The following is a 25,261-nucleotide window of genomic DNA, read 5'->3' as shown; positions in this document are numbered from 1 at the left end:
TGACCTTATCTGTTCTCATTTGTCCTTTTAATGTGGCATATTTGGCACTGCGGTGACTTTTATTAGTGACGCCGAATATTATGTTCCTTGCATACCGAAACATGTTGCAAAGACAACAATCACAGTGGTTTCTTTTGGGGTTCCGTAAAAATATGATGTGGTCCATTTTCTTGAAAAGTACTACACTCCTTAACCACTTTTTTTTTAGATAACGACATTATTGCTAATATGGGTAAGCAGAGAAATAAAGAGCAAAGTTTGATTTACCATCGGATTAGGTGGAAATATATTCAAAAAGCTTTCCATTAGGGAAATATAAAAAAAACAAGAAATTAAAAAAGGAATGGAACAGCAATAAAGGATATTGTTTCAATTTTGTACATAAGAATTTATAAATAATTATGAATTTTTTTTTTAATATTTTATGTATTTTTTTTACTTTTTTTTTGCAATTATCCCTCGGGCCTGATTGAGCTTCATTGCAGTTGGTTTCGGGCCGCCGGCTGTATCTTTGACACCCCTGCTCTAAAAGTTATTTTGAGGAAACAGCAATACCAGATGTGGTCTCAAATGTCTCCAAGACTTTTGCGTTGTGTCCCATCATCAGCAAATAAATTTTAAATATATACATATAACATTTTTCTATGGGTTTCAAATATTAAAAATGAAGTCACAGTGACAAAAGGGCATGAAACTATAGTTTTATACATTATTTTGAAGAAAAAAAATTCTGAATGTGACATTCACGAATAAATTAATCGTCGGAATATCCTTAACTATACTTAGTAACAATTTTATTGAACATTTCATGCTTTTTAAATGGAGAAATAAGTCTATTTAATTTCTGTAAAAAGTGTCAATTATTTTGAAAGAAAAAATATTCTGTCAATGGGCATCTTCTATAGTTATCACATGTAAGTTTCATCCTCAGCGAAATAAATTTTTACTCCTTTTTTTCGTGCTTTTATAATTCTATTTTTCTTTTTTGTATGTTTATGACTTAATATCCGCATTAACAATAATTATTATTTGACTGTATAAATACGTGGGTAAATTCCATTATTCAATCTCTTATTCTTTCCAAGATGTGTACACATCTAAATACAATGAAAGATTTATGAAACCCATTTTGAAATAAAGAATGAGCTTTGTATGTATGTTCGTATACATAATGTTTTACATACTCTGAATTTATATGTTTGCAAAAGTGATAATCAATTTTTATATTATTACCAAAGTGTTTTTTTTCATTCTTTCGTTTGTTCAATACAAAGTATATATTTTTTTGCAATAAAACTTATATATTGTTAATAAAATATTGACTCTAAAGATTAGTGGGTATTGATAAAAATTATAATCCTTTATGGGCTTGATGCGGATAATGTTGTTCAGGCATATATTTATATTCCTTAGCCTTTCAGAACGATCGCGTTTATATAAATTCAAATCAAATTTTTAAAAGAAATTTACAAATTTCTCTTAAAAAATCTTGTTGTTGTATATAGGATGAAGGGTTATTTTTCTTCTAAAATTTAGTTTTTATGCCATCAAGATGGCTGACTTTCAGATTAATGATGTCTCATTGTGCTGAACATACACGAATATTCATTAAAATAAAACTAATTTATCAATGGTATCAAAGGAGTATACATGACTATGATTTATAATATATCACTAAACGTTCATTTACTAAAGAGATGATTATTGTACAAAGTCCCGACGGTAAAATGTAGCTCAATTATTTTCTTTCATATCAATTTTGATTTCAAATAAGCAAACTTTTTTTGTATAACGTCATATGAACTAAGTGACTTATTCTGATATGAGACCGACTAATTGGCAGTACCATTCTAAGATCAATTATACAGCAATCAATAAAGTAACAACTATTTAATATTGATTAACAAATTTAAACCACTTCTAGATAAAAATATTGACTTTTGACGTCATACTAACTAAGTTACTCATTTCAATCTGAAACCGATAGAATTTTAATTTGAGGTGTAAGATAAACTAAACAATAATCTAAAGGTTGAGAATGATTAAATGTCGTTCAACGACTTAATACCACTTCTCGACCAAAATATCTGTTTAAATAAGACTGTTATGACATCATACTTAATAAGTTACTCATTTCGATTTGAGACTGATACAGTTTTCCATTTGCAGCCTCAAAAAGATTAATCTGCGGTCAACTCCAAGAGAGCAATTTCATTTTAATCCATGACTTAGCACTGATTCTGGACCTAAGTTGGTATCCAACGAGTCTGAATTAAATATGACCTACCAATAAAACGATGTAGATTTGCTCCAGAGCTCCCTATCTACAAATGTATAGGGATACTGATTATACAATGTACATAGAGAGTTGATCAGATTGAGTTAGTTTTTTTAAAATCTGTATTAAAATTCTGAATAAGAAATATCTATAAATTTATTTTCCATATGATATCTTGCCAAAAAAAAACAAAAAAAAAACCATATGGGTACAAAATAATAATGTGATTCATATCATATTCACAATATCCCTTTATCTATTGTTAAATATCTGTAAGTGGAAAAAGTCAATTTACGCCACACTAATATGCAGTCAGAAACTGCTTACATCATATTCAATAAATAACTGCGTATGATAATCTAGTTTAAAAAAACAACAATATATCTAAGTTCCTGACTTGAAAATAAAAGCATAATAAGATCTGTATAGGAATATGCTTTGATAAATACATGTTTTTGCAGAGAAAGAGCATTGAAAACAAATACACTGTAAACAAGCAGTAATTCAATTTAAAATGTGCCGCCGCGACTTATCTTGAAATAATAGAGCATTTGGTTGATTGACATTCTACTTCCTTTGTATTTTTTTTAAAATATAGATATTTGATTCTCTCCCACAGCTGTTTCCCAAATACATATTGTTCAATTGTCTCTTCACCCACACACCCACTACTCTCCTCTATGAATAAAGCGTAGTACAAATCTTCGAAAACAAAATTGTATATTTTCATTCTGAATGTATGTTTAATAAATATTACTAAAACATTGATATTATTTGATAGAAATGATGTTAATCCATGTATTTGAGGTTCATATTAATTTAGTACCCGGATGCGATTGGCTCATCCACAATAGGCTCAGGATGATACTTACCACCATTTTGGTCTTTATCTCCGTATACTCCATCAGAGTCCTCTTCACTGGAATTTTCTTCAGATGAATTGTCATTAATAAGTCGTCCATCAGTACCAAGAATGTCTGTATTGATTTCTACATAGCCAGAGGCAGCAATACAGATCGACTGTTCCTCTTCAAACCCCTCTAAACGCTTTTTCTCTTTATTTATTCTACGATGAAGATTTCTGATATTGGATTTGGTTCCACTTCCGTCTTTGGTAATGTAATTCAATTTCTTTTGGTACTCGTGGATTTTATATTTGATGCTCTCAATTTGATGAGAGGCCCAATTTTCACATCCTGTGATGTTAAAGTATTGAGGAATTCCAGTTTGGCATTGAGTAGCCCAGTCAATAAAACAAAGACCATCAGCAACATTGGCATAAACTCCGGGATTACCTTCTACACCACAGTCAATACCCCAGGCAATGATTCCAGCTTGAATGTATTTATGAGGTTGAACAACACCATAGCCATCCCCACTTCCCTCTCTATGCAATGGGCAAACCAATGGACCACCTCCATCACCCTTGCAGGTATCTCTATCCTTTTCTCCACCGGCACAGACAAAAGATTTGTCCAATTCAAAATCTACTCCAAGTCGGGTTCTTCTCAATCTTCTCTCGCATTCAGTAGCGTTCACCATGTCCATATTAACTTGTTTCATAATAACTTGATATTCACCTAGCTTTCCAAATTTGTCCTTACCCCAGCCAGTAGCAAAACAATCCTCTTGATCGTAGCTGTTGATTCCAGCAAGGTTGTCTGGCAAGCAAATAGTGTCAACATGAGGAGCCAACTTAAAATCTTCTTCCATGAAAAGTAGGGCAAAGTCATTCTTCAAATTTTTGGGGTCGAAAAGAGGATGGACTTTAAGAGCTTCAACAAAGCGATCTTGATGTTCACTAGGCTCGATTTGTTTCTGTGTATCCCATTCACCACATCTAATTTTGATATTTTCCTTGGGTATCTTACTGTAAATTAAACTTTAACATGATGATACATCTTTATAATTCGAATTACTTACGCAACACAATGAGCTCCAGTTAAAACTACTCCAGGAGCAATAAGAGAGGCTCCACAAACATATTTATTGATATCTTCTCCATATGCAACAGCTTGGATTTCTAATACAGCACACATATGGGGCCATTCACCAAATTGAGTACTTCCTTTGAATTTATCATTTTGAATTCGTACTCCGACTCCTCCAATGTTTCTTCTTCCACATTCTGGTATATAGGTTCTTGGCTTTGGTGGTTGAGTCACTGGTTCTGGAGTTGTGGTTTGAGTAACGACAGGCGAATTTGTACTAAAGTCGGGATGACGACAACAGACTTCAAGGTATCCAGGACATTTGGAAGAAGCAGGATCAAGAACAGCAGCAAAGGATGAACGAATATCAATGAGTCCACCTCCATCTGTTACAATCTCTCCATCTTCACAGGTGTAGTATGGAACACATTTGTAGTCTTGATCTGCATAGTAGGCACAGTCCTCATATGAGGTATCTACCACTTCATTCACATGGGATCCTCCATCACCGTAATTTGGCTCAGGCTTACTGTTGATTTCTCCAATACCTCCATTGTTTCCTGCATCATTTGTTTTTCCACCTCCAAAAACATCATCAATTAAATTCAAGTCGTCTTCTCCTGGTCCAGCTTCATCTACGACGCCATATCCTTGAGGGTGTCCACGAACGATCAACACCAAGGAGACTAAATATATGAGAACTTTCATACTATTTTAGTATCTAAAAAGGAAATTGATGAGTTGTATTTTAATTTTGAATATTTAAATTGATATTTTTACTTACATTTTATATTTAAAAAGTGATAGTTTTTTTGAGCTCCTGTCCCCTTTGAGTGTTTTGAGCTACTGGATACGTGATTGAGACATTGAGTTGATTTTTATATGGTGATTTTCTTATATGAAATTTTTATAAAACTAGTACAAGAAGAAAAAAGTAATAATTATTTTGGGATATTCCATGCTAAACAACAAGTATACAGAAGGAGAGAATATAACCCTCGTTCCCTAATGAGTATGTCAGGGAATTACAGGGAGGGGGGTCTTACAAAACTCGTTTACTATATTTAATTACACTCATTTATATGTTAAGTTTAATTACAATGTATTTCCACAAAATTCTTCTTTTCAAGTTTATAAAAAATAGAACATTGATATACATTTTCGTATTTTGCCTGAATGACATAGATATTTGTAACAATGTTCATGCGCATTACTTTAATATAATAAATAATCCATAGATAATAAATCCATTAAATAATTAATAACATCAAATATATTTATACACCCATGAAAAAAACAATATTTTTTTCCATAGCCATTATAAGCTATGTAATATTACGAGATGTTAATGTGTGTAGATTTTGAGAGTTTAAAAAAAAAAATATATATAGGGCCATTTTTGACGAAATAGATATTTCATATTGAATTTTGTTTGTTTTTTTGGCTCCACAAAAACTTTTTGTTAAAAAGTAACTTTTTAAGTAAATATAATGGAGTCATAAGGACTTTAAAAAAATAAGGTGTGTATAAATACTACAGACCTATATAATAACTGGATGCACAACCTATTGAATAAAACGTGGAAGAAGAGCGACTCGTCTTTCAGCTGTTTACTACTACATAAATAATACTACTCGTGGGTTTTTAATACATAGATACAATATAAAATATCAGCTGACGGTTGACTCTCCCTTTTCATTGCCTATTGAGTTTCCAGTTATTATATTGGTTGGTCATCAATGTACATAATCTGTCTTAAATATGAATAGTGTTTTCCTTCAGAAATTGTTTTTTTCTATTTAAAAATAAAAGAATAATGACTATGAAAACTCTACAATTGTACCTTTTTAGCGATCCCAACTCTTAAATAGGTTGTTGAAAAATTAATTTCGTATATTTGCTTTATTTCAATGCTTTATCGGAAGTGTTAAAATAATCCAATTTAAGCCAAGTATGCCCCGTTATTATTGATAAGTGGTTGCCAACAAGAATCCAACTTCATAATGTCCTTCTCGTTGAAGCCCTTGTTTCTAGTGGCCCAAAACTCGGACAACCAATTTTCACAGCCCTCTAATGAGTGTATACTTTGTTTGTAGTCCGAGAAGATATTTTATATTGGTTCAAGAATAGGTAATAATATTAATATATATGATTTGAATTGTATCCAATATAATATTATTATTACTAAACCTCATTGGACTAATAGACTATAAAAATATAATAAAATGGGAAAAAAGCAATTTCGTATTTTCCGTCCTTTTTTTAACCATATATATTTAGTTAATTATAGGTCATATTGGATCATACAATAAGACGTTAGGAATGTTTTGAATATATACTACAAACGCTTTTTTGACAGTATTGCGCTTGGCCGACTCAGTTGTGAATTATTGTGCGTCGGGTATGGAGGTCTCAAAGGAAGAAATTGCAATATTTTAAATTCTTATTTCCTGGAAGGGAAAAATGCATCGAACTACAAAGAACATTTGCGATGTATATAGGGTCGATACTATTTCGGTCAGTGTTGCACAACAGTGGTTCGAGCAATTTTATAGTAGAGGTGAACGGTGTGCCATGCACTGGCAGGCCTGTCGTGGAAATGTCGACAAAATACTAAAGAATATTGAGCTAGACCGTCATGTTAGTAGTCGTAGCATCGCCCAGGAGCTGGAACATGAATCATAAACCGCTTTGAACTATTTGCAGAAGGCTGGATACAAAAATAAAGTCGAATAGGAGAGGAATCGTGTTTCATCAAGACAACACCAGCCAGCACACATCTTTGATGACGCACCAGAAGCTCTGGGAGCTCCAATGAAAAGTTTTTATACTACTACACTCCGGATATGGCACCAAGTGACTGCCACCAGTACCTGCCTATGGCCAATGCAATCGGGGGTAAAAATTTTGAACTCGATCTAGGCCTGTGAAAATTGGCTGTCAGAGTTTTTTGCCAATAGGGGAAAAGGCTTCTACAAAAAGGGTATAATGAAGTTGGATTCTCGTTGTTAACAAGTTATCAAACAGAACAAGGCATATTTCATTTACGTTGGATGATTGTAAGACTTCTTATAAAGCATTGAAATAAAGAGAAAAATAAGAAATTACTTTTTCCCCACCCTAAATATTAAATTTATCATTAATTTTCCTTCTTAACTTTCCGTTACTTCACTTCAAATCAGTAACCTAGCCACACTAACATTATATTAAATGTTTTATCAATATAAAAACAGTATTTGCACCTCGTACAAACAAGATGTCTACTTGTGTCATCAACGGTGAAAAGGAATATTTTTTATTATTATCGTATGTTATAACTGCAAAATGTTATAATATGTTTTCTAGCCAATATAAGTACTATTTTAAATATAGATTTAATTAATAGCTATATAGTGAGTTAATTATATATAGTTAATAATTGTGCTATGTATGAAGAAAATATTTGGAATATAACATATTTAACAAGATGAACAAGAATTAAAATGGATCAAAATCTATTGGTAATACATTCAAAAGTTTCGGAAAATAATTTATATACTCCTAACCGAGGAACGACAATCCACTCAGCATCACACTGCAATGTTACACTGTTCTCTGATGACATAGACTATTCACAAGACTAAGTAATGAACTAGCACGGCTAGTGGCAATGCTCTACTCAATGTGCACTGTAGAAGTGTTTGGGCATTGGGATTGTATAGAATATAGAACACGTTTGAAATTTGTGAAGTAAACTAATAAATTAGATTACTTAATACCTATAATTTATAACCATTTGGAAAATAACTTCACGAATACTCAATATAACCCTTATATTATAAAGAAGTTTTGTACACATAAATTATAATATTTTTTGTAGCCGAAGTCAGAGTCCGTACAAATTTTCCGACTCCACCAAAAATGACACCGGCTCCGACTCTGCAGCCCTGCTCAGAATCTAGGTAAAGAAGAACCATCCCTAAAAAAATGATGTATATATTGTACTAGGAAATGACAGAGAAGGTGGATAAAGAAATATGATAAACACATCACAAGGATATTTCAGTATCTGGGTTGGATCAACTCCACAGGAAAGTAACATAGTAGTAAATAATATTGCCATTAATAAAAAAATATTTTGGAGCTTTGATGCATTCCTAGGAGTAACCCTCTATTTTCTTATTTGACAAATGCATGTATGTATTCATAAATATTGATTTTTTTTCTTCAAATGAGCTCACTGGAAATATCATATTTCACAATAAGTTATGTTTCAAACAGTTAAGAGTCATGACTTTATTTTCAAAAGTTACATACGTTTAAAAATAAAAAATCCAAGACATACCTATACAAAAAAAAGTCAGAGGTTTTGTATACTTCTTTAATTACTGCATTTCATATAGAAACTCCTAACAAAACCCGGAATTAAACATAATTTTTTATAAATTGCTTATCTCTTTTTAAAAAATATATTTTACTTTATGATGAAAATGTAAATTTTCTTATTGTAGCTTTTTTATTGAATATATACACGAAGGTTTCATCTCATGTGGTGTAATCAGGATACACAAATCATTTTTTTTTTTTTTGCTGATTATACTCATGTAATTTGAATCCTTTGTTTTGTTAAAATATCAAATACAATTAAAAAATCATTAAAAAGTGCACACAAATCAATAATAATTTACAAAATATACTACCTAATTAAGACCTATGTAGTTTGATTGTTGAATTATTATAAGTAGATAGTGTACCGTACTTATAGATAGTGTTGTAAATTCAAAGCATTTTCTATCGTGTAAGATTTTTTATTTTCTAAAATTGTTATTCTTTTTAAAGTCTTGAGGAGAGAACATCTAAGTATAAAAGGATTCTGTTATTGAAAGACGTAAAGCAAGACTGATGATTTGTTGTGGAAGTTATGTGCGTAAGTCCTTATTGGACAAGGAGTTTAATTGAGGATAAATATATATAAGAGTAATTCCTTTCTGCCCATTTCCTTGGTTGAACTAATTGGTAACTATTTGCTTTCTCTCATAGCTGCTTGTAGTTAACCACAAAAAAATGCCATAACAGCTAATCTGCTCTCATACAAAACATTCATCAAATTGGCTGATTTAAAATTCTAATTTTTGGTTGTTTTTTTTTTACATGCCGAAAGTGCTTAAAATTTACACCTTTACTTGTAGACATCTAAATATTATTTCTAATTTTCCATGACTTTTGATGTACATATATGTATCCCAGTAATAGAAGAACTCCTTTTTTAGTAACCAGTCAAATAATATTGACATCTATGAGAATTAATTTGTAGATTGGAGTACAAATAATTTTAAAGTACAAAAAGGCATTTATGATGTATATTCACCTGATCCCTCTCAAAGAAATTGAAATAACAAAAATAAAGTAGCATCATATCATATCTGCGAGGAATTTGATTTTTCAATTCATATCACTACATTTATATTTCCTGAACAATGACTCATGCGTCGCTAAACTTTCGATACATGATTCATATAAAATTTAATAACCAACCGTAGTCACTATTGGCATTGAGACTCTTACGGATGTTGATGCACACCTGCTTCATATAATCTTTGTCGATTGAATTAGACGTTACAGATACGGAATGTTTGGCTTTCTATAGAGTTCGGGAGGTCCCTTCCTCCTTGCCAAAGGACAGGTAAAGGTCATTATGGTTATTCCTCTTATTTCCTAGTAGAAGTTGCTATGCCCTTTTGGATTTGTATGCAGGTGTCCATATGTTACAGAAATATTCTTCAGCAGGGAAAGTCTCACTTACCTATGAGAGAAATGTAGCTAGCTGCACTCAATCTTAACTAGACGGGAACCAGATGAGTGGAACAACCACCCAAGATTATGCCATAAAATCTAGAGATATTACAGATACAGGGTGTTTGACTGTCTACAGAGTTCAAAGGGTCTCTTCATCCTTGCTAAAGGATTGATTGGGGGTCTATACGCGTATTCCTTATATCTAAATTATTTCGTTTTGTTGCTAAATTCTATAAGGAAAACTTATTTATCGTTCGAAATACGTCAATGTTTATTTGTTAAATACGTCAGAACCTTCAACTCCTATACAAGTTAATTCAATCACTAATTGTATTATGCCTTGTACTTGTATTTACATATATACTATTGCAAAATATCGTCATAACATATACAATACATACTAGTTATATATAGGAAGAAGTGAAATTTAATTGGGATATAAATAAAAAAGAAGCAGTATAATATCAAAAAATTATAATCTTAGACCGGAGTCATATTTCATGGGGAAAAACGGAAAAACAACATAAGTGTGCTAATTTTTCTCAAATAAGGAGAAGAATGTGCATATAAGTATGTGTATCTGCAACCTTGATCCACATATGTGTAAGACATCAAGTCATGACAAATACATTCACAGCAGTTCTTAGAAGGGCAAGAAAAGGAATGAGGGTTGTCTTAGAACAGGAACCTTTTACCTTCCCCCACACTGAGATTTATAGTCTTGATAACGACCCATTACTCTGTATGGTTATTATTATATTATTTTGAAATGTTAAATTCCATACGACTATGTACAATGTATATTTATTTTATATCAAATATTTTCACGGGGAGAAAATGAACTCTTGATTATTACTAATAAAAATGTTTCCTCTACCATAAAAAACAATGATGAAATGAGAGGTTTAATACAGTGGTCTACCTCCCTTATGAATAAATAGCAGACTTATGGATTAATGTTATAAATTCTATTGAGAATTCCGTATCTACATTTCTAAAAGAACGTCAAGTGTATTCATATGAATTATAGCTTTCCGCCGAACTGTCTGTTTTTTAGCGTATTACAGCAAAAAAACAATTTAACGGATACATATCAAACTTTGCAAGTAAGCATGTTGTTTACATTGTTCAAAGTTAGCTAATGATATAGATATATACTTTTATAGACTAAAAGAACATTCTAAGACACTAAGAACCTCATATTTCTAAGATTTTAAAATTGAGCTCTACTCTAGTATGCATATCTCTTGTACACAATTAGGATTATGTACAAGCTGCAATTTGTATTAAAATGCAATGTGTTAACACGTTTTACTACTCATTCAAATAAATATTCAATAGGGCAATGAACAACTTGTCTGCAATTTTGTAGCAATTTATATTCTATTCATATGATAAGAATCTCATTGAATATCCCCGGCCAACAGATGGTTGGGGGCGAAGTGCTCAATCCCAAAGCAGTACTCCACTACTGCGCCGCTACGCTTCTAAGCATTAAAACCCCCTTATAATATGGTATAATACACCCCATCCCACAGTTTGTGTAGATGAGCTTCCAAAACCCGGGGCAGGGTTAAATTTATCAAGCACGAAATTTACACTACATATATTTTATTGACAGCTATCGATTTTTCTGTTTCTTTTTTCATTCTTGGTGTTCTGAATTTTGAAAAATTAGGTAATGCCCAACTAATTTGGGGCATTTTTTGTGTCTTTTAAAATGAAAAGTTGCAATATAATATACATGTATTAGGCTGTATACTGTGAAATGATTTTTTCTAAAAATGAGGAGAAAGCAGGATACAATTCTCGCAACGAAGAAGGAGAAATATATTAATATTTATCTGAGCAAAAAGCCGACGAAAATTAATGTTAAAAAAGAACGATTTTGTTTATACTAAATGATGTGTACGCTTTGTAAACATTACATATTTTGCACAGTAAATTAAGTAAATATTGACAAGACAAAGTGTTATCTCTGAAAATTTAGAATGTGGAGGGCAACATTCTCAACCAATTGTGGACCCTCAAGTAAAAAAGGAAAATTCGAAGAATACTTAATTTTGCAAAAACTTTTGAGATGGTTATTTTCTAAATAGGCCTTTTTTAAGATGTGAAATTTTCCTATGATATGGATATGATGTATTTTATTACTTTGATTGATGACTATATTATAAACACCAAAAGAAAGGCACTATTTTTCGTACTAAAGAAAACTTTATTTTGATTGAAGAAAAAAATACAGGAGCGGTAAAAATAATTTTTTTAACTTTTATAAATGCTTTGAGCTATGCCCTTAATATTTGATTTGCAAAATGATTCTGAACCATTTGAGTCCTTAGTAGCGGCGCTGGAATGTATTTGCAAGTAACGGCAGACTTTATTATGAAAACATTAACAGAGATCGTGACTGTCATTTTTCTTTGGGAGGGAGGAATTTTTAAATAATTATCTTAGGTAATTTTTTTTTCCGGATTCATAAATAGTTTATTTTCTGAGTACCTAGAATTAATACCAAAGTAGTTACTTAATTAATTATTAACAAGAAGACAAGGGACATAATTAAATTCTCTTAATATTTAAACAGAGATTTTGAATTAATCAAAAGCTCAAAAACAAGCCTCTTTGAAGGATTCAAGTGGTGGTCCGGAAAAGGACCGGTGATAAATAATTTGAAACTTTAAATAAGTTAATTGTGATAACTTCTCAGTTTTTTTGGGTAAGAGAACGGCTTGATATTGTGGAGAATACCGCAATGGGCAATGGTCACACCAGCCAACAACTTCTTCAATTCCTCGTCGTTACAAATGGCCAATTGGAGATGACGGTGAATGATATGGGTCTTCTTGTAATTGCCTGGTAACTCAAGGACTTCATGAGCGAGATACTACATGACACCAGAAAAGTAGGAGGGAGTACCGTGAACCACACGTTCAGCAAAGTTTTCCTTCCTTAAAAGACGATGGATACGACCAACAGAGAATAGAAGACCAGTACGGATGGAACGGGAATTTGCCTTTCCTTTAACTTTTCCTCCTTTATCACTACCAAACATGATTTAGTAGAGTACAATTTAATTTAATTTTACAATACTAACAATGTCGCTGTAGCTCTAAGATAGAATGGATTTTTTTTTTTTTATATCCCAAATTTCGCCAAGAACTTAATAATAGGCGAGTCAAACAACTATTCAAACATTTTGGTGAGGAAGACACTAAATTTGAAAGAACAAACAATTTTTTTTTAAATGCGAGACGATAATTTTGGATGACGACAACAAGTTTTTTGCTAAACTGGTGGTTTATTTTTCCCGTGGCACTGTTCCCGAATTTTTTTAAGCCGAGATTACTCAAAAAACATAGGACTCACGAGAGAAAATTTAAATCAAGTTAAGGTTATGTGCTGAAATACTAATTCAACAGATGAATGTCTTAACAAAATCGTTTTCTACTATGATATCAATCATTGTATTTTCATTCAAGATGCTTGATCGCATTGTGCAAATATACATTCTGTTTGTGCATGTTATATGTCTGTTTTGCAATACGCATGTTTTTAGGACAAATAAAATCGATAAGTTTGTGAATGTTATTCATGCAATAATTAAATTAGTTTATAAAAAGCTCACCCAACTTTAACGATGCAGAAATTACTTATAATTTATATTTTTATTGGATTTTCCCGTTTTCAGGGAATCTCGTATTTCTCTTGCATATAAGGATTTTATAGTCTGCATTGATTAAAAAAGGATACATCTCCATGTTTTATTACACCATGCAAGAGTATTTTGACCCGCAGGCTGAACCTCACAATTCCTATTGCTACCGTAAAACCGTAAAACACAAATATGACCATTAAAACATTCATCCCATAAGATTTGGCCTTTAAAGCTTTAAAAAAATCATGTTTTTAGGGTATAACTACGATTCAGTGGCATATTTTGAAACAAAAGAACAATATACATGAAAATTACTGTAAACAACAATTTAATATAAACATTTCAGCTGTTGAAAAATGAATTATTTGTTACTTTATCTTGATAACCATAAAAAAATGTATATAACTACCAAAAAATCTAGTAAAATGAAGGACTTTACTTAGAATATAATCAAAATTACTAAATAAAATAAATCCAAAAATGGGTCTAGCCTAGAATGTTTAACATCACTCCATATTCTATAAAATGCTCCTCTCAACACCTCCCAAATATTTAGTATCTTTGAGAACTCCTAGAAGATGTGTCTACGGTTTTAAACCACAGAAAGAGCAACCTCTTTTCATTGGAAGTTGAAGTGACTAATACAGGAACAATGACGAAGTGGACATTCGATACCAAAACCCTTTTGTTCTAAAGTCAATAAATATAAATTTTATTCTTAAAAAGTTCTACTTAAAACATAAAATATGTGACATTGTCAAGTACCCTTGAAATTTCTGAATTGGTAATGTTCATTAATTTTCTTTCCAGAAAATTCAATTCAATTGTTTTTTTATTTTGAACACTAATGAAAAACAAACCAATAATACAGTAATTTATGGGTTTTTATTACATATTTAATGGCAAGCATTTCGCTAAATGTTATTTATATAACTCCATATTTATTATAATCAATGTTAATGTTAAATTAATCAAAACAATTTCATGTAGGTGAACAAAACCATTTACGCATGCATGAGTTTAATAACTCCTTCTTTTTGGATCCATTAAACCCTAGGTACATACCATTCTCCTATCTACGGTTAATTTAATTTCCCTATATACATTTTGTTCTATAATTGTTTTGTTTTCCAAAACAAAACAAAAATAATATTGAACTAACTCAGAGTAGGAAGAAGGTTTACTTTAAATATTTAGGGAAAACTTATCCTTGTAAATATGTTTCAAAAGTAATAATACAAATAAATGATAGATATTTTGGAAGTTTATGTTATATTCTCAAAGAGTACACACATTCATTTGATATATTTATTATTTAGCACGATCCACAGGAAGATGTATAATATCTTGACTTACCCTAAGAAGGGGTACTATAAAGAATAGTCAGTTATAACTCTTGATAACACCTTTTGGGATAATTGTATACCCCAAGGGTACTTTTCTATGAAAGTCTTAAGGGGTACTATTTGAATGATTGCAGGATGATGGCCTTCAATTTGTTTATACCTTTGTTTTTTAAATTCAATATTTAGTATTTCGAAATAGCTCATTGACAGTGTTCTAAGTCTTGAAGTAAAAGAATAATGAATCAAATCTCCTATTTATCTCTGGAAGACCTTCCCTGAGTGAGATATCATGGGATAACATCAACATTCTAGAATATCAGCCATCTTGGAGGGATACACAGCCATGTTTTATTGGAATAATAGCCTTAGATCCTATATAATAGCTCATTTGCTTATTGCTTTTAAAGCTATAAAATGATATTTGGGTCATAAATTTGTTTATTAAAAACTATGCCTACAATATGGAATCCCTTACAGTTGATTATACTATATTTAACTTCGGCTATAGTACAATATTGGACAATATATATTTAAAAATATATTTATGTTTACCACAAAAATTAACATATTTGGTAAAATAATTTAACAAGAGTAAGTATTGACCACAAGTATGAGGTCAACCTTTTGTTTTTATATTGATATATGGATAAGTTAGGGTTTTTCCTAAAAAAATAATTGTCACCGAACAACGTGACTTGCATATTTTTTAATTTAAAATATTTGAATTTTCGATCAACATGTGCTTTGTGAAATAACTTTAATCTTGTTTATTTTTTTTTGACTATAGTGTTTTACAATTTGGATTAAAAATTTGATAAGTTGAGATGTAGCATTATCATAGTTTTTCATTTTAATAAACTACCAAGTGATACTTTTTAGCACTGAACCACGATCTGGGTCTTGGACAAGTCGCTATTTTGTGTAATTAATTATTCGAACTATTCAGAAGATTACTGTACTTTTTAATAAACTATAAAATTCCTCCATTTGTTTCCTTTTATGCGGTGTGGAAGGACTCGATAATACGGTTAATGCCCCTCAAGGTAAAAAATCCCTGAGACACAAAATACGACTTTTCAGTTATTTCTGGGCGTATATTATTACTATATAGTTCTAAATTGCGGGTTAAAATGATTATCGATAGCAAGACATTCAATACCCAATTTGAAGTGCCCAGGGGATGCATAATATTTATTGATTATTGCAAAAACTGGTTAATTCAGTGGTCCATACTTTTGATGAATTCTATTACTAAGAAAGTTTGTTACACAAAACTTTAAAAGACATAAAAAACCAAGTCAAACCACATCTGGGGCATAATTATTTTTGGGCTGCCCAAAAATAAGTTAATTCCTTTGATGAAAGATAAAGGAATCGGATTTGGCATACTTAAATCTAAGTCCTACGTGGCAAAAAAGTTGACTTTGAATGAGTAAATGTATAACATGGAGTTAATAGACATACTTATTGTGGCTGCTTCAAAATACATGGCTTTAGATTTGAAAATCCTAAGGACGATACATAGACGTTTGACATAGCCATGGATATGCTAGGGATTTCCAGAGAACTTTACAAAGTCAAATACATTTTTAAAATAGATTATCAGTGTCTTTAATAGGTATAGAATAGGCGAATCCTAGGTGCCCAATTGTAGATTTATGACTATTTTTTACTGTTTATTTATTCTATCGATTTTTGCTGTACTTTTGTAACTAAAGAGGTCCGTTTCTCTGGGTATTAATTTTAAACTAAAAAATTTTTAATATTTCCCAATTTTTTTTGATATCGACCGTAAACTTAACTATTTCGTAAGCCGGAGATCTTTTACAAAATATTTGACCCAATGAAAATGTTACTACAGCTGTCAGACGTCAAAAAAGTGGTAGTTTAAAATGCAACCGCTAGATGGGCCACCCGTGATCTTATGAATTCAAATGGCTCCAAATTGTAATAAATAACATTAGAAGTTTTCATCAATAAACCTATTTAGGTAATATATATGTTCTATTTTTGTACTTCTCTTGGAAGAATAAATGATTAAGCACCCATTAATAAAATGCTATTTTCTCATATCTAAATGATAAGGTATTATCACAAAATAAATATTCTTCAGATAAGAGATACTGGGTCAACAAGTCAAAAATTGATTTATATTATTGTAATGGATTAATTATTGAGATAAGAAACAGAAATACCAAATATATTCCGCCCGAGAAAAGAAATAATTAAATATGATTACAACAAATCAACTTATTATAGTTCATTACTTTAGTTCATCAAATATTTATTTAAAATATTAACCGCTTTAGCATATGAATAATATTCCTATTTTTTAAACGATTTCGCAGAATATTTTTGCTTGCACAAATTTGCATGAACTGAGTGACTAAAGAGAAAATGTAAAGGGTTATTCAAAATGGCCACACTTTGTAACCACTAAGTAGATTGGTTGTTACGTAGTTTTTTTTTTTTTTTACCAGTAGGACATAATATGGACCTATGAGGTTATTCATGCTAGCTCACATTGACCTTTTTCACAATAATTCCTTACATTTGAAAATTCAGAAGCCTCAAAAATGTTTATGAAGGAGAACAATGTGGTCAATCCTAAAGTACTATAAACGAGGACACTGAGGATTTTTTTTTGTATAGTAACGAGTTGGAGTGGGAAAAATGCTAATATTTATGAAAATTGTATTTTTTGGGGTCAAATGAACCCATTTTATAGATACACATTAGATTTAGTTTTAATGCGTCCTTAGAATTTTTTTTTTTTTGATGAGGTAGGGGGGAGGGAGTGGTTGGTTTTTGTCTTAATAACATTTTAAATTTATATAAAACTTTTTTAGAGCTTAAATATTTTAATAAATACATATTTTTTAATAAACTTTCTTCAAAGACATATTCTTTGAAGATTTAATTTTTTGACGGTTACTTAACATTATAAATTGACAACAATTGCTGTTTTTACACAAAATATTACAAATTCTGCTTACATTACATGCTATTTGGATCTCCATTTCGATATTTCCATCCCCCCTTTCAAACCGTGCCTGTTTAAAATTTTACATAAACTTACAATATATTTATAAAGTTAATTGATGCTCTTATGATTAAAAAAATCCGTTATCTCTTGCTTTTGTGTTTTTATTATCAATATCTACACATCTTTTTTATTTATTTTTAGTCTATGTGTGTTCTTTAACTACAATATGTTATTGCTTTGTTACATTGATAAGAACTTAATTATAAACTATTCTTTATTTTTAATTCTTGTTGGTTTCTGCGTGACTGGTTTTTTTAGAATGGACATGTAACGTTTTCTGAATGCTTGTATATAAAAATAAATTACTTCTTTTTTTCTAATAGCATTACTATCTATCATTAAAAAAAATTCTTTTTTGCAAAAAGTTTCTTCTTTACTCTACTTTTGTCTCATAAATAAAGCATTCAAGTTTGTGAAGAAAAAAGTTTTACTTTTTTATTGGCTTCTTCTGTACGATTTATTAGTATAATATCTACTACATATCTATATATATTTGGTGTCCATACGCAGTAAAGAGAAGGATAGTAACATGATTCCGTAATTTTTCAAAAAAAATTATAAAGAATGGAAAAAAAAATGATAAATTAATGTATAAAACTTTTCAATCCATAGCGTTTTATACTTCATTTTAATTCGTCATTTTTTATTTACTAATGACCTTAGATGTAGTTATGTTTTTATAAGCACAGCACATAATTTTTCTTTTGGCAGTTAATATGCAACAAAAGTATTGCAAGACAATTGTATTTTATTCATCAGAGTAAAAATTATTATAAGGTATATAACATATTATTTGTATTTTATGATTTACTTAGGATATAAAATTAAACACTAATGGGATTAGTTTATTCGGTTAAACAATGTCGAGACATGAATAATTACATTATTGGTTCTCAAAATTCGTTTAATGTTTACAAAAGGTAAAAAATTCTCCATCTCCAAGAACTACAAAAACGACCAAACTGAAGGTACAAGAGAAAAGACTTAAACTATTTATCACGTTCTTCTACATACCACTAAATGGAGCTCGTGTATCAAAGTTTGAGAACCACAAGGGTTACGATAATGTTATGTAAACAAATTGCAACCGATCGTACAATACTATTTATATCATTTGGCCTTAATTTGAAATTTTATAAATGCACATTTACATATACAGAGTGCGACTGGGATATTTTCTGCTCAATATAATTATTTCTTTTTCCGCTAATTAAGGTTTCAGTTCACATTTCAAGCAATGTTCCGAAACATGTGTTGTTTTTCTTGCGCATTGTTTTTATTTGATCAAAATCAGACGAAAAAAGAGTTAACCGGAATAAAAAGGAAATTGTTTTGGATCTTTTCTACACGGATTTATCCAAAAAGAATTTCAGACATTGTCGGCGTAATTGAGAGGACAGTCCTAACATCCAAATGGCCTAGGAGAATGTGAAAGTAGTCAAAAGGAAGGCAGGAAGTGGAGTAAATGTTTAGAAGCGAGATTAAACATTTTTCAAGTCCTTGGAGGCCAAAATCAAGGAAGATCCAACTGCATCAATATGCTGTTTGGCTGATGAGTTCAACGTGATCAACGAGATCACCCTCAGGAGACATTTCATGATGACCTGGACCTTAAGATTTTGTCAGAACTTCAAGACAATATCCTCACCGACAGGATGAAGGCATTTAGGCTTGGAAGATGCAAAAAAGTCCTTAATTACTTGAAGAATGATACGTCGAACATTAAGATCTTCTAAAACAAGAATATCTTCACAGATGACCAGGCTTTCAACCACCAAAATGACAAATTTATAGCATTATCACATGAGGAAGTACAGGATACCTTCAGGACGAAACTCCCGGTCCAAACAGTGAACACCCTATGGTGAAAAATTATTCCCTGGCTGAAGGCTAACTATCCCGAGAACAACTTTGTGTGCACCAAGACTGTGCCCCAAGCCATATGGCCTTGAAGATATATAGTTTCTGCAAGGAGGAATTTGCTTACTTCTAGGACAAGACCTTCTGGCCCTCTTCCGGTCCTGATCTCAATACCCTCGACTTCAGTGTTTGGAGAGTCTTAGAGAGCAAGGTTGGAAATGGGAAATATGAAGTAGCTCAAGCCTAGTATCAAGAAGCAATGGGCCAACATGCCCATTGATTATATTGTGGTAACCTGTACCAAGTTCAGACCTCATGTGGAGGCTGTGATAGAGGCTGGAGGATGTTTCAATAAAAATTTTCATTGTACTTTTCTAATAAGAAGTTATTAAAGTTTTGGTTTTACTTCTTGATCGCAGAAAATTTCCCTGTCACACTCTGTATATTTGCTCATAAATAGCTCTGCATAATTTATAGGACTTTTTGCATTTGGCAACTTCCTTTTGGAATAGGTATTGCAAAATAATTATAACCACAACAGAAATGGTTTACGTATGTATTTATATTATATTTCTTCTTCCAAAAACCACTCAATCCGCATTACTGAGTATAAAAATTAGTTTTTATATTTTGCCTTTAAATTATTAAAAACTATTGTCCTGTATATTTTTTTAATTATAATTTTTTTTCTTTTTTTAAAATATACTCAGTATGTTCATTGTTCGTATGTTATTATTGTAAAATAGGTTATATTTAGTGTTGTAAATCGTGTTATTTTTTTTAGGTGGCCCGTTTGTTTGGAGTTGTTAATCTCAAGAATGCATTTGTTTTCCTTAGTTATTATTATCATTATTATTTAATTCCTGAGTAGTTAACTTCTTTTCTTAAATATATTCAATTATATTGTAAACTTGATTGAACACTCGGTTGTGGTCATAAAAGAATGAGACTGGCCTTGAGGATTTGTTGCGGAGTTATAATTGTAGGCTCTTGTTGTACTCAAAGTAAAGTTGGGGATCGGAGTAATTCTTGCCAATGTCCTTGTTTACTTCCTTCTTCCCTCGTCACTGATGATTGTAACTGATATCCTTCTAAGCATTCCACAAATTGTCAATGTTACCATGTTGATTTTCTTCTTTCTTTTTTTACATGCCCATTATACACACAATTTTAACCACTAGCTATATTTATATACCAGAGGGCGTAATTGAACTTAACCTACAAAAGTTAACTATTAATTCATACAATATTTAAACTAGTAAAAAAGATGAACTTTTTATATAAGATATTTTGGACTCCAACAGCCTCCCTTGAGTTGTTTGGATCTTAAAAGAAGTTTTGATTAGGTTTATAACTGCCCATTACTTCATTATTAATTTGATTGAATTTTGGTTCGTTTGTAAAAAAAAAATTATAAAGTCAGAAAAAAATTTATATTACAATTTAAAAAAAATAAAGTTATACAATAGGTTAACAAGGACATAACTAGCCAAATTTCAGACCGATCAGTTTGCTATTTTACTAATTTATCTGGAAAAATAACAAAAAAAACTGTGGTACATACATACACCATTATTATGAACAAAGATATCAAATATATATATTTGTAAATTTTCACGTGGTACAAAATATTTTCATAGTTAGAAAAAAAGTTACATATTACATAAATTAGTTACAAAAAGCACATTTGTAACGTTAATAGCAGTTTTTTCCGATCAAAGGATCACGTAGCAAATGATAATATATATCCCTTTATTCCAAATTCACATTTGCAATGTTTAAATTAATAAAAATTAGCTAAAAAACACTGTTATAAACTGATAAGTAAAACAAAACAAATGCACTTGAAATATTAGAAATATGGAGGTTGAGTAATTAGTTATAGAGTAAAATAGCTTTAATAGGTTGATCCTTATTTTTGGAAAAATATTGATTGAATGATTTTTGTTTCACAACTTGGCTAATAACTTCGACTCAAACTAACTAATAAAGTTCTTGGATTTACTAATCAAACTGAGCAAATGAAAATACAGTTTTCGTTTTAATTTGTGACGTGTGTAAAAAATTAAATTCAAATTTGAACTATTAATTCATGACATACAATATCAGTTCGAGAATGAATTATCTTTTTATTTATATCACTACTAATCAAATAGGTTATAATCAAATAAATAAAATGTACCTCAACCAATTATAATGAAACGCATTGACAGCATAAAAGGAAAATTATCTAATAGCTATTTATTTTAAAAAAAAAAAATCTCCACTTCTGATGTAATTGACAAATAACTGAAAGGATAAAGATGGTAATATAAGATGGATATAATATATCTGTATTAAATAAGTATTCTATTGTAATATTTTAATGATATGTAATTTTACTTAAGATATTCGATAACTTTTTTTTTATAACGGTCGAGAAATCTTATAATATGACATAAAAATATAGTTATATTAATGGAATTCTATCAAAGTAATAAATTTAAAATAACGTATTTTTTCATTACATTAAGTATCTTAGTATTTTAATTGAATTATTATCTAATAAACATTTAAATTTTAATCACGTAAATAGCTTTAATTATTATAATATATTGAGAATAATTTAATTAAAACAACAATGTATCTTTGATAACTTAATTAAAAACGTAATCCTAACGAAATAAAAGACATAGTTACTGAATAATATAATAATTAAACTTTTAAAAATATTTTGCAGACTCATTATATAGTTGATGATTTAATGAAACAGTTAATATATTATAAAAATATAATTTTGCATTACTGCATAAAATACTACTAGATTGCATTGATTAATTAGCTCTGTAATCAATTAGCAATTAGTAATCCCTTGTGTTTTGATATAAAAAGAGAACAAACTCTACGGATCATTAAAATAATATGAACGTATATTTTAAATAAATACAATTGTTTGACCGCATACAGCTTTTTCTCACATTATGAAAATTACTTTTGCTGGGTAGAGAGTGAATTTTTAAGCACTTGATTAATTCAATTCAATATATATTCATTTATAAAATATTAATAGAGGATACAAAAGACAGCCATGGCAATTATTAAATTTGATTAGAGATTACAAATAAAGGTATCAACAAATTTACATCTTTCTACTCAAGTCAGAATAGTTAAGTAAGCGCTTGCAATACGTACTTTTTCACAATTATCAAATGTTTTAACCGTCTTCCCAGATAGGGATGGTTAAAAAACATTATTATATCACAAATTTCAATGATTAAAATATAGTTGTGTAAAGAATACACCCAAGTTTTAAAATCAACTCTTATAAATGCAGAAATAATTATTTGCTAGTGTCAATATTTAATTTAATATATTCAGCTGATGATTTTCTTTGGAAGTGATATTTTAATTTTTTGCATTTGTTTTTTAAACAAACTGTTAATTGTAAGTTTACAAAGCCTATTTTTCTGGTGAACAGAGTTCGGCAGCAACCTGTCTGAAGGTAGTGTGGGAACCTTGTGTATGAAGACAATCACAAGTATCCCTTCAAGGTCCTCTTGATGCACTTAAAAGCCACGAAGAAATCGTTTGCGAGGCAATTCATTGATTTAGTGGGGTCCTTCTTTATCTTCTTCTCCAAGCTGGACAGAAACTCCAGATTCCTCTTTAAATTGTGCCCTTCACTTCGTGCTTTCCTTGAGGGGTCTTCCCTATCATTTTTTATCTTGGCCACCTTCAAAACTAGGCTCCTAGAGTACTTCACAATGTCCATATTCCTTCACACCTTAACTTCAGCATCTAGGAGATCTAAGATGCGGCTTTTTGCTCACTCAAGATCACAAAAGGACGAAAATGTTTATTTTTGCTTGTTTATGCACTAAGGATATATGAATCAGAATGTCATAAAATAATCACTTAATCTTCCCCTTTCTTATCCCAAAAATTAACATTAATTAACTTAGCATGTTTTGATTCCCAATTCTGTGGATGTTAGAATTGCAGAGAAGCAATGCTTCATACTTCTATGTCTCAAATTTCTCTATTTCTAATGTTTAAAAATGGGATTGCTTCTCCACTTGTGTCAAGACTCCCTTCCGTACAAACTTTAACATACTTTATGTTCCCGGAAATAAATTTTTATTATATACTTTAATTATAGGATTTGAAAAAGTAACAAACATCGAATTAGTATTATTGAGAATTAATATCATGACTCTATTAAGTTTGTAACTCGAGAAAAATGGTGTTATTCAACCGTCCTATCCCTGTCCTCCCCTTATAATAATTTGTTTGCAAATTTTGTAAAGTGAAACATTCGTTAATTGGAGGTTCACTGTATCCTTAATATACGATTAATTTAATAATTATAAGGATCAAATATATAACAAATTAAAGCTCAAATCTTTTATTTTTCTTAAAAGAGCTTATGGCCTTAAAAAAATCTGCTAATGACTTTTCTTATACCAATTTATAAAATGTATTTATACTTTTTGTGAAATACCTTCTATTGATGTAGACTCCAAACAAAGAGCAAATAACATTCTTATATTATTATAATAACTATGAATCTTCTTTAATAAAAAAAAATTCAAAGATCTATGTGATTGTAAATACTTCAGATAGTACATTTTCTTTTATATTCATGAAAACATTTTGCTTTGCTTTTTTACAAAAAAAAAAGAAGTTTCTCATTGTTCCATCAAAATTTAAGGTACAAAGAAATAAAATTTACTTATACATGTGTAATCACTAAGCAGTGATTAACTAACTACATACGTAATTGATATCATGCAAAAAAAAAAAAAAAAAAATAGTGATGTAATAATTATTAGTTGCAGGATACAAAGACAATCCTTCAATAAGTTTACTGCATTTAATTACTCTTTTTTCAAGAACTTTGGTGAAATAAAAATATAATCTGTATGGTGGGAAGAAATAAGGTTGTATAAAAAATGACTTAAAGCCCATGCAAGACTTTTGATTGACGTGAGTAGTTCCTGTTTATTGCCTTACTAGATACGGAGAGAGATTTGTTTTTATTTATTAGCTTTCATAGAAATCATATGCACTTTTTATGTGTAAAAAAAGGAAAAAGGAAAATGAACATTGTAAACCCTGACAATTGGAGGAATATTTTTGAGAAAAACAGTTTAGTTGTCATGACGGTATATTCAAATAGTTGCTAGCTAAACTAAATAAACACAAATTTCACGCTTTTTCTACTAAGGACATAGGCGGGAAATACTCCATTATCAATCCTTAATTCTACTCTTATTTTAACGAGGACATACCCCTTTAATTTTCTAACCAATTGTCAGTGTTACTCTACGTCATTCATGAACACATACACTAGTGATTACTTCATACCTTTATGTTCTCATTTCAAGA

The 25,261-nt window shown here is 30.3% G+C and overlaps 1 protein-coding gene across 1 annotated transcript; it reads right to left on the bottom strand.

Annotated features, from left to right (window-relative positions):
• Positions 1-2,981: 2,981 nt before the first annotated feature.
• On the bottom strand, positions 2,982-5,886 carry LOC121119427 (phenoloxidase-activating factor 2). The gene is made up of 3 exons (XM_040714088.2): positions 4,994-5,886; positions 4,202-4,930; positions 2,982-4,148 (listed from the first exon to the last, which is right to left on the bottom strand). Exons 2-3 carry the CDS (start codon positions 4,915-4,917, stop codon positions 3,098-3,100), a joined length of 1,767 nt encoding a protein of 588 aa, XP_040570022.1. The 5' UTR covers positions 4,918-4,930; positions 4,994-5,886; the 3' UTR covers positions 2,982-3,097.
• Positions 5,887-25,261: the final 19,375 nt, after the last annotated feature.

This window comes from Lepeophtheirus salmonis, chromosome 6 (genome assembly GCF_016086655.4).
Source record: "Lepeophtheirus salmonis chromosome 6, UVic_Lsal_1.4, whole genome shotgun sequence".
NCBI lineage: Eukaryota > Metazoa > Arthropoda > Copepoda > Siphonostomatoida > Caligidae > Lepeophtheirus > Lepeophtheirus salmonis.
Note: the sequence above shows the minus strand (reverse complement) of the source record. Positions and strands in the feature narration are given on the sequence as shown.